Source organism: Thunnus albacares, chromosome 23 (assembly GCF_914725855.1).
Source record: "Thunnus albacares chromosome 23, fThuAlb1.1, whole genome shotgun sequence".
NCBI lineage: Eukaryota > Metazoa > Chordata > Actinopteri > Scombriformes > Scombridae > Thunnus > Thunnus albacares.
The window spans coordinates 12,819,156-12,835,000 of record NC_058128.1 but is presented as its reverse complement, the minus strand read 5'-3'; the positions used below and the strand labels follow the sequence as shown (position 1 = coordinate 12,835,000).

The window sequence follows — 15,845 nt, the reverse complement described above, 5'->3', positions numbered from 1 at the left end:
TGTTCTACCAAGTTATTAAGATTTATGAATCAGTGATTTCGTAATTTCATTTATGAGAAAAAAAAAACCAAACTGCATGATGACATCTTCAGAGGTTTGAGGAACCACCACCATTTACCAGGAACATCATGACAGACAAGAGAAAGAACATTTAGAGCAGAGTGATGACCGCTGAGCACGTAGTCAAACTTTTATCATTGTCATTTTGTCATTTTATAACCACCATCTAAAACCAAATATCAAATATCCAAATATCCTCTGGCCAATATCCGAGTCTTTTCTTCCCAGAAAGATGACACTGTAAGTCGTAATATCAGTCGCAAAAAACAAATGTTACGTTTGAGTGACAGATGACATCTAGCAACCGTAGTAATCATGATCCGGAGACGTTGCGCAGTTCAGATGACGTCTATATAAGGTGACAAATTTCCATATTTGGAGGAGGCGGGTGGGCTTCCCTCTTCCAACCGCGAGTGTCACATATCCAACTGCGAGTCGGGACAGTTTCTTAAAAACTGTAACTACGATTGCCGTGGTGTTTACTGTTGCCATGATGATGAAGGTTGCCTAGCTTTAAGGAAATAGAAATATTTTTCTTTCCCTAATCCCAACCAAGTGGCTTTTGTGCCTAAACCTAACCAGACCATAACCACAGTGTTGTCAAACCATAAAACATCATTATTTTTTAACAGTGATTTGTAACCGTTTTGGAAAGTACAGACAAATGTTATCCTGCCGATAACCGCTGATAGAGGCGCCAAGTTGTGGAGTGCATGGTCAAACAAGCTATTTGGTCATTTAATTCAGAGGACTTGTTGCAAATATCCACACAGATCTGTGTGTGTGTGCGTGAAAGACTGACAAAGCCATCATTTCTTGTTAAGCATATCAACATATTTCCCAAATGTTAGTTTATTTGTGTTTGCGGGTGATTCAACTTAATGGCTTTGCATTTTAGTTGCAATCCCCCAGAAAAACACAGCAGTAAAGATAAGATGGTGAGACAGTTGAAGAGAGATAAAAGGTTTAGTATGTGTCGGCTGCTCTCTGACTCACACAGCCTTGACCTATAACGGGGAAAAAGACACTTTAAGCAACATTTAAAAATCAAGATTTAATAAGCGGTGCTAATAATGCTGCTTATATACTGTGCATCTCCTCCTCTGTGATTGGTATAGTGTTGATCAGGTAAATCACTAAGAAATGATGGCTTTTATTTGGATTAATATTTGCAATGTAACTTGCGTACCAGGTAAAAACTCTTAAAATGTGATCAGACAACACGTTATATGAACTGCTTTGTTTCAAGAATACTGTCCCCTTACAGCTGTGTCTAGTTGAGTCACTACAATTTACCTGGTGAGTAAAATGTTCTCCTTAGTAATAGGAATGATTGTCAAAAATTGGGAAAAATAAGACCCAGATTGTTTTGAAAGAGATTATAATTTGGTCTTCTGGTCTCCATGTTGCTAAGCAATAAACTTCCTTTCTCCAAACCAAAAGCTTATTTATAGCCAGAATAAATTAAATATAAACAAGCTTGCTTGATACAGATTCCAGTTATGAGGTACAAGTTTATATTGTGGTTATAAGCTCCCATGGATCATGTCTCATGCAATCACAGTGTGTGGTCAGAGAGAAATGCACATGAAATAATGCATGTGGGCAGAGAGTTAGTGCCGTCAGATTCATGGCTCCTGCAAGAGTGTACAGTACGTTTTTGACTGTGTTTATGTGTGTTTATAACATTAGTGTGTGTGTGTGTGTGTGTGTGTGTGTGTGTGTGTGTGTGTGATACAGTGGTTTGGGTGTTTGACATGACAGGTGTGTGTTGAGTGCGCAGCATGAGTCTAAAGTGTATGTTGCAAGCTCAAGTTCTGATTTAGTGAGAGGCAGAGGGGATTGTGGGAAGCAGAAATGTGTGTGTGTGTGTGTGTGTGTGTGTGTGAGAGAGAGAGAGAGAGAGAGAGAGAGAGAGAGAGAGAGGGTTTGTTGAAGATGATTTTTACTGCAGCCATTAAAGCTCCATTATCGTGATGGATTATTATCGGGGGCCTGGAGACACACACACACACACACACACACACACACACACACACACACACACACACACATACAAACACACACACACACAAAACATTGCATTTGTGCACAAGCATGTATATGCACACACACAGGTTATCAGCATGGGAATGAGCATGAGGATAAGAGGCGTGTGTGTGTGTGTGTCTCTGTACGCCGACCCCTTGACACACATTGCAGAGTTTGAACCTCTTTACATTGGAATGCTAATGTTTTCTAAAGAAACCATAACTCAGCAGAGAGGGAGACTGAGAGATTAAGAGAGAGAGAGAGCAACAAACAGACGGATAGAGGTGGAGGCAGAGAAAGCGAGAGAGAGCACAAATATATTATCTAACCGGAGTGCATTAGCCCATCCTTGAGCAGGTCAACCGCCTGCTGCACACACACACACACACACACACACACACACACACACACACACACACACACACACATCTTACAAAGTTGCTCAACTAGAGATTTTCATTTATAGATTATTCTGAAGCCAGAGGGCTGTTTTTATCAGAAAACTGTGTCTGCACACTTCAGGGCAGTGAATTTTAAACAGTTCAACAACTTCACCTTGCTTTGACTGACTTAGGGGAAATTATGTTCTATGAACCATTAGAGTCCAGTCCTGCGTCTCCATAGATCAGGGCTGCACACACTGGCTGACCCACTTCCACAAATCAATTTAACAGAAATTACAGAAATAATTTAGTTACTCCTACAGTCCATTTCTGTTTTACTTGGTAACAACAAAAGTTATTTTGAGAAAAATTACTCATTATAGAGCATTTTAAAACCTGATGTGTCATTATATTATAAAACTCTGAACGCCAAAAACAGCAGAAAAGTTGTACAGAAAGTTCGATCATAAATGGAAAAGTGGGCTTGAATACTCGGATTATGAAAATGCAAAGCAGCTGTTCAGTTTGTCAGTCTGTTAGTTAGCAACAAAATCTAAAAAGAAAACAAATTTCAATTAAATGTAGTGAAAATTTTGGTCATGGACAAAGGAAGAACTTTTAAGTTTAGGATGTGGATGATGCAACCATGTGAGAGGTTTTAAATCTTGAATTTAAACGATGGCTTCCCATACTTTCCGACATTTTGAAAATATTTAAAATTAAAATTACTTGTAGCTTTTTCGATAAATCCATACTGTTTTCTAATAGTTGCATTGCCTAAACGTTAGCCTGCAAGAAGTAAAAGTAAGTAATGCAGGTGGAAGAGCAACTTTTCCAGGAAAGAAATGTACAACGTTAAAAAAAAATACAAACTGAGGTGAAAAAGTCAACCATTAAAAAAAAAAAAAAAACCCTCCAACTTCATGACAGACTTTGTTTTAGGAGGGAGTGGGTGATGGTCAGGATAGCGAGAACGACTGGAGGGCAAAGTTTGACCTAATATTCCTCAGCAATGGCATACCAAGATGCAGGAAGTAAAGATACAATCAACAAGAGATTTAAAGAAGGCACCAGACACCTCAACAGCAACACTAAGCGCTGGTAGAAACACCATTATGAGTAAGAGCAAAGGGATGAGTTATAATGGGCCTGTATGGAATATTATAATCCCTGTCACTCTGCCTGTCTCTAAATTTAATCCATTAGGTTCTAACAGGCTTATACTGTTTGTAGATGGCTTTATAAGTTGGCTTCCTGTACTGCACCAAGCCCAAAAGAGCCTGAGTCAGAAGCCATGCAACCATACATGTGTGAATGAGTATGTGTGTGTGCTCTGTCTTAGTCCAGCAATGTTGTAGTCCGGGCAGTGCGGCTAACGACACCGGCTAACGAGCTGCATTGGGAATAGATCTCGAGGACTTGTAACTAAAACTGCTCCTGCAGGACTGAAAATACTGCGCTCGTTTGGCAATAACAGCTGAATAAAAATACAAGAGAAGTGTGTGTTGTGGGCAATTCAACATAACTTGGTAATTTTATTTTAATACGTTATTTAATCAGGCAAATTGACTATATGACCATATTCATATTTACAGGCTGAGCTTCTGGGTGCAGTTAGTCAGGGTTGCAGAGGACCGAACACACACACACACACACTCACTAGGAGCTCTCTCTGTTTTCTGCCTCGGAGTAATTGTCTGGACAAGCAAAGACTAATACAAGTGAAGCTACAGAGAGAGAGAGAAGTGGGCTTGTGTACAGTATGTATGTGTATATAGTGAAACATGGATTAAACAGCTTAAAGTGGCCCTCCAGGAGCAACTATATACAAGGCTGGACTTACAGCACTAATAGCTGCAGGAATAGGCAGCAGAAACAGACTCCGGCATTGACTGTGTATAGGCGTAACCTCCCGATGGGACAATCTGAAGAGATGGAAGCAATTTTACAGCATTGAGGCTGTAGAAGAGATTTTCATGTTTGGAATACTTATTTAGATTATAAAACAAAGGAAATACAATCTTTAGTCATGTAAAATGAAGCCTGAAATGCCTCTATAAACATTTCTTTCATCAAGCATTTAGCTTATACTAAACCATGGCTAGAAAGGGTCTGAAACACTTTCTTGAAGCTACACAATTTATCACAAAAGAGGTTTACTTTAACCTAAACCAAGCTGCAAAATCTGTGGACAAAAATCAAATCTGTGAGCATAACTGAGTGAAAGACAAGTTGGAGTTTGCTATGGACTTCACTTGTCTTTTATGGACTGCTTTTAACCAAAAAACAAAACTGTTCAACTGATTTTGTTCCTTTTCATATTGTCTCATCTGACCAAAAACAATCAGGAAAATGGAAATAGTACGATGTAAATGGTTGAATTTGTTATCCTATAAATCATCCCATGATCCTAAATATTAACTTTAAATTTGAGATCTGCTCATTTATGGCGTAGCCACACATTGGTCTCCCACCTGCCACCTGCTCATATACCATCATCGTTTTTAAATAAAAAAAACAGACTGAAGGCAGACGTTGTAGCAAATTGTTTTCTTGCATGATATAGTAACTATACAACATGTCGTTAATTACTGTTATGGCAGCCACAGTCTCAGCAATCTTCAAATTAAATTCGGAGTTATCAGAACCAGCTCTCTTTTCAGCGAGCGAAACCTACTGAATTTTTTTCTGTTAACATAATTCTCTTTCATTGGATTTGTCCTGTGCTGTAAAAGTCACAATGATTTTATAGCTGTCTTATAATAAATTCATCCAGGCTGGCTGAGTGTCAGGAAAAGGAACTGGAATCTGTCGAAGGAAACGTCAGCCAGAGACGTGTGTGAGGCCGGACAACGACTGCCATTGTGGACTAAGAGTTAACGGGTTCACACAGGGACCAGAAAAGTATGCAAGCGGAGAGCTTGTTCCTCTGCGTTTGTGAGCATTAAAGTGTTTGTCCTTCACCTGTCACCTACTCATCGTCTCATTACAGACAACAGAGGAAGGAGAGACGGAAAGAAAGAGGATGGCAGAGATTGAGGTGGGAATTGAAGCAGCGAGAGAGAGAGAGAGAGAGAGAGAGAGAAATGAGGAAACAAACACGGGCAGCGCTGAGTGAAATCCCTACAGACAAACAAACAGACAGTGACAATAACTGAGATGGAGCCGGGAAAAAAAAAGAAAGAGAGAAGGTAAGAAAGAAAAAAAGTGGGCAGAAATCAAGAAGAGGGAGGGGGCGGGGGGTGATAAAAGGAGACGGGGGGAAAGATCAAGAAAGAAAGAAAGTCAAGGACAGAAAAAAGACAAATGCATGTAAAAAGCAGCCGACTGGTAAAGCCATTAAGCCTGGATTCAATAAATCTGCATAAAAACCAGCAGTTAGTCTGTAATGGCCAACGACGGCCAGTGTGTGTGTGTGTGTGTGTGTGTGTGTGTGAAATGGGTACTGAGGGTCAGACATGTGTGTGTGGGTCCGTCTGACTGTCTCTCCTTTTGTCTGTAGTTGGGAGCGTGTTTGTGTGTGTGTGTGTGTGTGTGTGTGTGTGTGTCGTCGAGGACCTCTGCATCGTATTTAGAGAGAAAACAATCATCCTCGGAGCAGGAAGCAGAGCTGCCTAATGAAAGTCTAGAGAGACCCCAGACCACAATGCAGCACAAATGGATGGGTCTGACTCTCTGCCCTACACAACCCCCAAACCCCTCTACTCCTCCTCCTCTCCTCCTCCCTTCCATCCTCTCTCGACTTCACGTCAGTCTCACATTTTCATTTGAACACAGACACAAACGACTTTTTCCTTTTCAATACAGTATGTCAAGGTAAACTGAGCTGTTTTTAAATCAAATCACGTCTTTGTAAGTACACTGCAAGTCTCTCACCCGAATGCTGACCATGAAAATGATGCATTTTAATTGTTTTTTTTTAATCTAGAAGAGACCAACAGCTTTCGATGCGTTGGCCTAATAATCAAATATTCAAGCTGTGTGGCCATGTGAGGCCTGCTCGGCGCTGTCTTGTTTGTTGTCTTTTGTCACAGGATTTTACCAGGTCGGAACTTGAGACGTGAATGTTTTTGCTTTCATGTCTCAAGTCAGGTTTCAAGTTCTCATTTTTTGTGAATTAAGTCTGACTCAAGTCTAAAGCTCTAGGGAAAGATACAAATGTGGGTAAAAACTTTAAGCATGTGCTTTTTTGCCTTCTAAAAACAAGACTCTCAATATAATTTCCATCAGCTTTAAATCATCAACATCTTCCTCGCTGACTCTCTTATGCTTCCATTATGTTTCTGTTCCTTTATTTAATATTGTGGTCATACAATTCAATAACTCAATTTAGTATTTACACAAGTTTGATTTTCGTCCATCTACTGTATGACAGCTTGCAGCTTCGATGTTAACTCTTCACCAGTCACCATAAGAAATTAAAACAGCACAACAGATGTCGAAAACTGTCCTTAAAGCAGTAATTCCATGATGTTTATCATTAGGAAACTCTCTCTCACACACACCTACATACACAGACGATCAAAATAACAATAATTATCCTTTTTTTTTTTTTTTTTTATCACCAGGGGTGTTTATATTCCACATCCACAGACACACACCCACACAATCAGTGCGATTGTACAATACAGAAGTTCCACTACACATTATCAGCTGTGATGTTTAAATTCCAGCTCCGCCCCATCCTGTTTTTGTATCTCCTGTCAATCAAAAAACACCCAATCAGTGACCCGGACACCGTGAGGGGTCCTCGCACAAAGTTCCCATGTCGTCTGCCAGTCTGTGAAGAGGGCATCACTTTGCTACAGGGCATAAGGTTGTACAGCTGAAAAAATAATGATTGCAACTATTTGAAACCTCAACTGTTGTATTTTTTACATGTTGTGTTTTCTTTTTTTTGCAGAGATAACACCGACATCACATCAAATATTTAACTCATTTAAAGATTTAACATTTAAAAAATGACAACTTGCATTTATAAAGACTGATAGCCACACACTCCAGATTAGAGTTTTTCTTATTCGCAAAATGAAACGATCTCTATTACAGCGAGGATTTATTGATCCAATTGTGAAGTCCTCAGGGATGGTTCTTGACTCAACAGGCACCCGGCCTTGGAAACCTGTGTTGCATAATTTTTAAAATGCATGTAAGCCAAAAAGAAAGTAAGTATTCTCATCTTTATCCTTGTGAAACCTTCTATTTGGGGATCATACTGTAACAATGAGATTTTAAGTCTGTAATTGTGTGGTATTTTCCTTCATTACATTGACTTGTAGAGTTGTAAATATGTGGACTCAGTTCTCACTGAGGTTTCTCCAGTTTGAGTTGGCTCAGAAACACTCGCAATCACTCACTAGGAGCCGTTTTTGTTTTAGCAGATAGAGAGTCATGGGCTGACAATTCATACTGGATTCATAAGAGCAGCAATATAACGTCCGACTCAGCCAGTAACACTTAATACATTTTTTACAACATGAAACACACGCGAATGTGCGCACATATAGACTAAAACGGGCCACGGACACACACACACACACACACGCACTCTCTTGTACTTTCACGCATGCAAACACACAGTGTGTAAACTTTGTCTTGATAGCTTTTCCACATAATGGAACGTTCACACACACACACTCACAAATATGCACATACACACAGTCAACCAGTTCTTATACCTTCACACTTCGGGCCAGAGAGAGAGACTTCCTGTGTGTGTGTGTGTGTGTGTATGTGTGTGTGTGTGTGTATTACGATGCCAGTTCTCTTCAGTGGTCATTAGAGACATCATTGAGCCATAATGGTTATTATTATGACTATGGCACAGAAAACGGCTCTTTTAGTAAAACCTCACTATTGGAAACTGCGTTACTTTTGTAGTTCAGCTGAGGTTAAAGACAGACATGGAAACAAACACACAGGAACAGACGACCGAATAAACATCTTCAGCAAATCCGTCCTTTCAAGACTAACAGCTCACCACCGGGCTTGGTGCTGCGCTGGCGATTTAGTTTCGGTCACAGACACCACATGTAAGGACTGACTGAATTTAACATTAGTCTAGAGCAGAGCTTTTTCAAATTCGTGAGACGAGGGAGAGACGACGTGAGGCAAAGATACTTGCGTGAGGTGAAAAGGGCAGGTGCATGCTGGTGTTCTGAAAACATCTGGAAGTTAGTTACGGCAGCTTAACCTGCTGATTTGGTTTGTTTATCAACACAGTCAGCAGTTGGTTCTGCAGCAGTGGCTGCTCATGGAGACAAAATGAAGTGAGTTTTGATACTACTATAAAGGTGAGACCAGACAGAAAACAGAACGACTTGTGTCATTCGTGCCAATTTGACAGCCACACTTGCTACTGTGCTAATTCATTTCTACAATAACTTTAACTCTTGTTGATTTGTAATCACTCTCACTGAATTTGTTATATTTTATCCAACACGTTTCACAATCGCTTCCAGTAAAAGCTTCAAAAGGTCCTTTATTGGCTGTGTACTGAGTTTTCATACATAATGAAGGTAGAAGATTCACCTTTAAAGCTTTAGTTAAAAAGGAAAAACATCTGTTGTTGCAGTGGTTGCTGCTTTGCTATTGTGGGCCAACAAGGCTCTTTTCTCCACTTAAAGCTTTAGTGGCAAAATAAATGTAAATGTTTAATTGGGAATTCACATTGCAGAGAGTTAAGTATTACTAAACTCTTATTTTTTTCATGTTAATTGTCTTTATTGGATAGCAAAGAAGTTCAAAACATCGGGTTGGATGGAGGAGGATGACATGCGATAAGGGTCCAAGGTTGCATCTGGACTCAAATCATCACATGTAAGTGGTACAAACATGAAAAACAAATTCATGTCTGTAACAATATGTTGCATTGTTGTATCACTCAATACCAGACTGGAGATTCAGTAAACATGATGGATTAAAACAATTCAACGTGTGTTTGGTTCAAAAGCTGCTGGCTGATGCAGGCGCTGTGGTTCTTGTGCAGAGATGATAGCTTCTATTTTTGCCACGACGCTCGGCTTTTTGTTTTTTGTTTGTTTCGTCGTATTGTGTCGCATCGTGAAGCAAATCTTTTGTTCTGTTACATCTGCTGCTGAGTAACAACCCAAAACATGTCGAGAAAACTCCTGTGTTTTATTTTCAATTTCAAAAAATGATACTTTTATAGACATATACTCCTCTTTTTTTTTTTTGTTGCATTGGATGTGTATTGAATGTGTCAAGTTAAGTTACATCTCATCCTTAAAAAACATCTTTGGAGGTCTTCTTTTTTTTGGAATGGTGAAATTTACTTTTCAGTTTTCACAACTGTCAGTACTGTCAAACCTCCCAACAGTTGTACGATCAGTTTGGCAGCAGGGATTTCACTCAGCGGTGCCTGAACTCACTGTCGAACCTCCCTAAGATTTCTCGGTCTTAACAGTAATGCAATGAGTCTTCTGTAGTGGGAGGCAACCAGTCGATAAACCTTCTTTTAGCAGAAAGGAGAGTTACATCAAATGCTGTGTTAGTGAAAAAGTTTTGAGCTGGTGACACGTTACAGAAGCACGCTGTCAGGTACACGAGCCTCCAGTGGTCATTCAAGACGGCTGCGCATTTGTGAAAATGCGAGTGCGGGATATGCAGGTTTCCATGTGTGTTTGTGTGTCTGTCCGTGTGTGCTTTACATGCTATTTTAGTATGATCCTAATGGCTTTACAGAGTGCCAGGCATTTTAACAGAGCCAGGGAGAGGCTTGTAAAACACACACACACTCACCACAAGACAGAGAAGAGAGGCTGGCACACTGGAACATGGTGGTCTGGAGGGAGTCGGTGTGAGAGCGTGTGTGTGCATTAAGAGGGTCAGCCAGGGTGATGCTGACACATGATGAAGGAAAACGAGAAACACGGGCCTGAATGAAAGCCTGGCAGTGTGAGTCTGTGATTGTGTGTAGGCAGGGTCGGGGTCTAAAGCAGACACATGGCGCCAAGTGGCATTGCGTGGGTATGGGTGGGTTTGGACAGAGAGAAGGAGGGAGAGGCAGAGAGATTCAAATTGTGATGTTGTTACGGGAAACATTTCACCAAAAACAGAGTAAAAATAAATAGCTAAACTAGCTCTCGTATGTACACTGACATGGAGCGAGGTAATGGTAAAGGGGGACCTCTGAAAGACGGGAAGGTCAACTTAGGAGAAAGAAAAAACAAAGGAGAGAAGAAAGTGGAGAGAGTGATGGCAGAAATAGAAGAGAGAGTGACAAAAAGATAAAAGAATGAGAGGAGAGAAAGAGAGAGTTTTAACTGAAGGCCAAACCTCAGAATGAAAAAGTGTCCTTATTGCTCTGCACATATTGTAATAAACTGTGTTTTTTCCATCCAATTTTGACCAAACAGTTGAATTAGCATTCTTTTAAATAAAACTGTTTGGCTTTAATTTTAGAGAGAAACTTAAAAAAAAAAAGTATTTATGTAAATCCTCAAACAATTACTGAATCTTGTTTTTATCTCTGGAGCCTAATAAACTTGAAAAAAATTGGAAATATCCAGCGTTTTTTTTTTAATTAGTTTACCACTAGCTGTGTATACTTTTGTTTGCAAATTCAAAGTCATACAGATTTGTGAATTTGAATTTCCTACTTTCCATGCCTTCATTAGTTTCATTCACTTCCATGCAAGTTGCAGAACCTTACAACTTACTTGATAGGATAGATGGTCTGTCACGGTTAACGTATTGGCTTATGTAACGTAAGGTTATGTTGTGTTGCTTGTATTGCAGTGCAGGCTTCTCAGAATCAGTCTGCACCAAACAAGTGCTTTATATCATGCAGGAAAATGATGTTTATTGCGACGTACTACCTCATTCAAGTGTCTAAAAATGTATTTTAACACTGTAGCGTGCGGAAAACAGCACCAAACAATTTTTGCATACCTTAAAATGGTTAACAGTAATGTAAAGTGTATGTGATTTGTGGTAAATTGGTTAGTATGGTCTTTTAAGACCCCCACCCCCCTGTCCTCAGTTAGAAATTTGGCTTGGATGTGGCCGTGAGCTCAGTTTGGTTTAAATGTTTTTAATATTTTCAAATGTTTTTTAAATATAAGTTTGGTGGGATAGAAATAGTGCAGACTACTTGGCTATCTAAAAGCATTCAGTCTTGTTAGATAAGCTTTCACAGCAGCCCACATAATCAGGTTTAATTCAAAGTATGTTTTTCTTTTGAAAATGTGGATCTCTGGCCGCCGGACCGCAGAATACCATCTGCATTTTCTTTTTGGTGAAAACAGGCCGCTGATGAAAAATACCTATGGTAATTGTATGTCCGTGAAAGTCACCCGGATCATTTCTCTGTGCCTTTAATGTACGCAGTGATTAAATAACAACTTCATTCGGAATATTCAAAGTTTATTTAAAGTGACACCATACCACGCAGCGCCATATCTGAAGCACTCATGCTAAACAGAGACATTTCCCAGCATTAAGACATACAATAGGGCTTTCATGAGGACTGTAGGAAACTAGTCCTGCTGTACCTAACCACACACTCTGTCACATAGCTCCGCGAGTGTGTGTGTGTGTGTGCATGTCTAGAGTTACCATTTTTCAATGTATACCACATGTAGCAACCATGTATTGCCTGATATGTTTTCAATATGGAGAAAAAGACAGAGAGAGAGAGAGAGACAGGGGAAGCCAAGAAATTTTAAAATTTAATAATGTACTGTTTATATCAAATATATACAAAAACAACTGGTTACCATGACAATGGGGCGACAACTAAGTGAGCAGGTTAGCCAATCTTTCCTCAACTTTCTCTATAAGCCTCACCTTTTCTTTCTCTATCCTCGTTTTCTTTTCTCTCCTCCCTCTCTCAGATGACAACTTTTTCAACAGTAAAATAAATAACACTCTTCTCTCCCCTCCAGGCTCCGTATATGAACCAACTCTCCTCACGCTGCCAAATGTTTGAAGCCGAGTTTACTCGCCGTTAAATAAAACGTCTGAAACACTATTTGTTCCGCAGCCAGGTGCTTGTCGCCAGGTGACCCGCTGAAGTAAATCTTTTCAATAATGTCAAAAGCAGCGCCAAAAACCTGCCAGGCCAACCAGTGTGGGCCATACTCCTACACACACACACACACACACACACACACACACACACACACATACAGCAAAAGCAATCACACAAACTCTAACATGTCGCATACACATACAAACACACACACTCAGTGGCTAGTTTTAGGGATTGATAAATGAGGAGTGACAAAATGCCCTCATTTTTTCCACATTTTTCAAAATAGATCACATTCACGCTCTCTCTCACACACACAAGCGCGCACACACACATGCACGCACAGTAACTGAGGACTGACAAATGTCTTCACTTGCATGTTTTTTTCCTCCTCATCTTTCACACAAGTACAAACACAAATACAAACAAACGGTCTCACCTGTTCCTGCGTCATGCTGCGCAGCTGCGTCTGCCAGGAGGCGGAGTCAGAACGGTGATAGGCGGGGGGCGGGGCGAAGTCCTGCAATATTATAGGGTCTCGCTCCTGACACAGTGAAGTCAGGTGACTGATGTACAGCTTCAGTTTACTGCGATTCTGATTGAGATCCAGGAGAGGAGAGAGAATCTGAAGGAAGGAAGGAAGGAGAGTGGAAAATGAGAAGACAGGGATTTTATTAAATTTTATTACACAATATAACAACCAAAAAAAGCTCAATACTGCTCATGATAACTGTTGATTTTTGCAGGAAAACAAGTCACAAAAACAGATGTTGCATGCTGATCTAAACCACAAAGTTTCATCAGAGACCAAGAGAGAAAATGTGGCAGACTAAGAGAGACTTCAAGCTGATTGTTAATCATCATCATCATCTATCACTAGAAATGTGTCCACATACATACAAACATTTCATCATAGACCTTCTTCAGGTATAACGAGCACACAGAGAATAACTCAGGTGTATCTCAGTTGCTTCATCAGATATTCCAGTAATCAGTCTCAATGCTAAACATCTGTTTCTAAACTTTCATTGTACATGTGACTCATGTCTTTCTATCAAAACCAGGCGCGCGGTAGACACTTTAGCTGAAAGTATGAACTTCACGAAATGCCACAAAATATAACAGACATTGAAAATGAACATGTGGAATGAAGAAAGACATGAAGGTGAGAGTGATGGGAAATGAAGAGATGACAGAGGATATGATGTGGTAAAACCAGAAATCTGAATACTGTAAACAATTAAGTGATTAAAGAGTAAATTGGATAAAGAATTACATGAGTTGTTTAATCTGATTACTGTAAAACCCCACTGAAAGTGGTCAGTAATCAGATTTTTCCACTACCATATTTCTTCTATATTTATCTGAGGAATCTATTGACTGATGTGGAAGCTGCTGCTTTAGCATGCATTTCAAAATAAATATGGGAGACACATGGTTAAGCCTGTTTACAAAAGCCACTAAGTGGAATGAGAACATAGACCAGATCTATGCAGTTTGCTAAAATAGCTGAGGGCTAATGTGTTAGATTCAGAGACAAGTGTTTGAAATGATTTATGTAAAAATTATGTAAAATTGAAGTTTATCTGAAAAGCATTAGGAGGCTCGGCCCGCTTGCCCAGATAAATGTTTATTTGCCAGAGTTGTGTTTCCCCGAAACTCTACAATGGAGGCAACGAGTGCAAAGTTAGAACAACCTAAACTAGACATAAGTACAAGAATAAGACCCAGGATGAAACATACAGTGAAACTCCAGTATCAAAATCAGAAATAAACACTCTTCCATGTACTGTACATGCCATGATTTTTTTTTAAACTTTGGTAATGACTTGTATGTTCGAGGACTTGTCCTGTAGTGTGCAGTTAACAGCTTTGAGCCAAGAAAAATACAAACAAACAAACAAACAAACAAAAAACCCCAGTCTGATTCCCTGGTGTGACGGTTGTTAACAGCAGCATTGTTTCACGGTGGCCATGACTAATGTGTGTGTGTTTTTCAGTGTGAGGGTGAAATGAGCAAAACAGATATACACACATTCTGGGGGTATGAGACAGGACCCCCCAAGAGACACGCACACATACACACAGATAAGATATACAGTACACACACACTTCTCCTTAGGGAATTACAAGATTTAAGTGCAGAGGAAGCATGTTAAGAGGCCTGGTGTGTGTGTGTGTGTGTGTTGGTAAAGTGTATTTAATCCCAGCAGTGTCTGTCCACACCCTGCGCTCCGTGGCCATTGTCACTCAACACACACACACACACACGCATGCATGCACATACGCATGTGCACACACACACACACACACACACACACACACACACACACACACACACACACACACACAATCAAGAGCTTCAATGGCAGGATCCTTTCACTCAACGCAGTAACATCTTTATCTCTCTGTCTGTCTGTTTGTGCTTTACATCAACTCTATAACCAGCTTCTCCCTTCACCATTTAGATTCAGGTATTGCAAATATCCATCTGATGCCGTGTCAGGTTTCAACTTGCCTTTGATAGTCGATATATTTAATTCAGACAGAATGCAGAGTCCTTTGTCTCTCTCTTTGTGCAGCGTGGAGGTTGTGTGTCAGTATGAATTATGCCAATTTCATATAAAATATTTATAAAGCACTCTTTGATTTGTTGGCAGCTGTTTTTTTTTGTTTTTTTACATCTGCAATCATGTTAGCTAACTAGTGAAACTAAACAAGCAAGGTTAAACTGACTACAGAAGGTGACAATTTAAAGTCTCTTTTTTGCTTTGATTTAAGGCCATATAGCATATATGAAATAATAAAACATGATATATTGAAAGAAATATATAAACATATAAACATATAAAAGTATGGACTTCACCTCCACCATGTCAATTTTTTAGCTTGTCAGCTTGTCGTACATCGTAGCTTGTATGCTGTATTTATTGCACCAAACAAAGTGACTGATGTTGTCTTGTTGCTTGCATTTTATCTTTATAATGACTGATGTGATAACCTAAAACCAGGAATTGTACCCATCTCAGACACTCCAGCAATCTGACAGCCTTTCTTAGCTGTCAAAACCGTGAAAAAACAAGCTGCAGATAGGCTGCTTTTGGGACATTGACAATATTTGAATAAAACATATAAAACACCACGTATATATATTCAACATTCATTATTCAGTTGCTCCGTGTGTTTGAGAATCCTGATAAACAAATAAAGTGAGTACATGTGGGTGTTTTTCATCAGAAAAAAAAAGGAAACTATCTTCACATTCTTCTCTAGCAGAATTGCTGCAGCAATGAAACCTGACAGTAAATCAAAGTATCTGTCACTTCTCATTCTGAGTCCTTACCTTATTTACTATGAACACAAAACACACATACACA

General features: G+C 39.7%; 1 protein-coding gene across 8 annotated transcripts in view; it reads right to left on the bottom strand.

Annotated features, from left to right (window-relative positions):
- LOC122974893 (ELKS/Rab6-interacting/CAST family member 1-like) overlaps positions 1-15,845 on the bottom strand; it is a 138,493-nt gene that overhangs the window by 4,957 nt on the left and 117,691 nt on the right. For all 8 annotated transcript variants that reach the window (XM_044342957.1, XM_044342961.1, XM_044342962.1 and 5 more), the window contains one exon: positions 12,908-13,093. In XM_044342957.1, the coding sequence (XP_044198892.1) occupies positions 12,908-13,093 (186 nt within the window). The remainder of the gene's footprint in view (positions 1-12,907; positions 13,094-15,845) is intronic.